The 1,790-nt window shown below is 29.0% G+C and overlaps 1 protein-coding gene across 4 annotated transcripts in view; it reads right to left on the reverse strand.

Moving 5' to 3' along the window:
- LOC108692505 (calcium-binding mitochondrial carrier protein SCaMC-2) overlaps nt 1-1,790 on the reverse strand; it is a 42,338-nt gene that overhangs the window by 21,392 nt on the left and 19,156 nt on the right. For all 4 annotated transcript variants that reach the window (XM_018200793.1, XM_018200794.1, XM_018200792.1 and 1 more), the window contains 2 exons: nt 1,274-1,534; nt 801-968 (listed from right to left, as the gene is read on the reverse strand). In XM_018200793.1, the coding sequence (XP_018056282.1) occupies nt 801-968; nt 1,274-1,534 (429 nt within the window). The remainder of the gene's footprint in view (nt 1-800; nt 969-1,273; nt 1,535-1,790) is intronic.

The raw sequence follows: 1,790 nt of genomic DNA on the forward strand, positions 1-1,790 counted from the left end.
AGAGAGAAAGATGAATTCGGATCTAGAATACTTAATCTCAAGTTTTAAAAATTCATTTGAACATTAAAAATGTATTTACTTTTGTTACATACCTTTAGACATCACTTAAAATCATTTTAAAATAATAACCACAAATATTTAAAAAAAACAACGAAATGTGTAATATGTTTTTCATAAAGTATCTACGTTATTTATTAGGATATATTATCCAATATAGAAACAAATAAAATCTACATTTCATTACATCCAAGTAAAAATCAAAATTATATTCGATTTGGATTTTCTTCGCTTTCATCCTTGTTTTACATCTAATGAACGATAAAGACAAAATGATTATAAACGCTTAAGCGCATGAGTGTCCAAATTGAACCCAGCCATAATTAAGTTTAGTAATTCAAACGTATCTTTTTAAAATAGAAGAATAATATAAGAATAAAAATTCTTTAAAATTCATAAGTAACAAATTTATATACTAAATTGATTCTTAATTGTATAAACTTGTTACTTACGAATTTAAATTTGATATTGAAATAAAAAACTTTGATATATTTCATAATAAATAAACATCAATTATCAATGAAAAGATCGCATCAGTTTGTTTCATAACTTGAAGATTGTTTCATAACTTTGATATCTGTCTAAGAATAAGTTAAAAATCGTTGCAAAAGGCAGTATTAATTATAACACAAATTTTAAGTGGAATCCACATTAGTAGCAGAAATCCATCTTTTCCTTTAACTGTATCTAAGTTACGAAATAAAAAAATAATAATGTAAAGCTTCTTTTCAATAATGACTTACTTCGTAAACGGCTAAATCGATGCCGGCATATGGCAGTATTCCTATCAAATTAGGTATGTAGCCTCTGTAAAAGGATTTCAAACCACCCTGTCTATATATTTTCTTGGCTGCATCAACCATGCCATCAAATTCCCCCGTTTTTCGCAATGCGAGCCTTGTCTTCAATACCTGCAAGTTTATTTATATTTTTACTCATATATGTATCTATACTTTATTCTACACTACACAAATAATTTCTCATTACATATAACCCAATGTTTATTACATAAAGAACAAAGCACCTTATTAATCTTTTTTGGTAATAATTAAAAAACATTTCTGTGCGTATTATTTAAAACATAACTTTAAACATAACGATAAGAAATATAATATAATAAAAATTCGATAAGAAATATAATATAAAAAATTCATATCACAATCTGATATTATGTAATAATCCAATAAGAAAATATAAATCATAAGGTAAATCGTACTTCAAGGGGATAGATGGCTGATTGACTGATTCCACCGGCCATAGAGCCGGCACAAAATCGCTCATAAAGTCTGAGTTCGCACGCCTCATTATCCGCCTTGATAGCTCGCTTCACTTGCTCATACGCCATAAACTTGAGCGCTGTTTCCGGGCCAATCTTGAGCACGTTAATGCCATTACCGCGCCATAGGCTGCTAATGCCACCCTCGCGCAACATGTACCTGAAGCAACTCATGATATTGCAGTGTCGTGTGCCGTGGACCTGCAAGGACGAGTGGACGATTCTCTCATCGTATTAAAACAAACTTAGACAAAACTCGCTCGCTCGACAAGTCATCATAAGCGAATCATTTCGTACAATGCGTAAGAATGATCTATATACATAGATTACATTATATATATATATATATGTGTATGTATGTATGTAAAACCTGTTTCTAGTAATATTGAATAATATCTAGATTATGTTATTTTTGTAAATTATATGCATATAATATAAAAATTTATATATATATATT

The sequence above is a fragment of the Atta colombica genome, unplaced genomic scaffold, assembly GCF_001594045.1.
Source record: "Atta colombica isolate Treedump-2 unplaced genomic scaffold, Acol1.0 scaffold73, whole genome shotgun sequence".
Classification (NCBI taxonomy): Eukaryota; Metazoa; Arthropoda; class Insecta; order Hymenoptera; family Formicidae; genus Atta; species Atta colombica.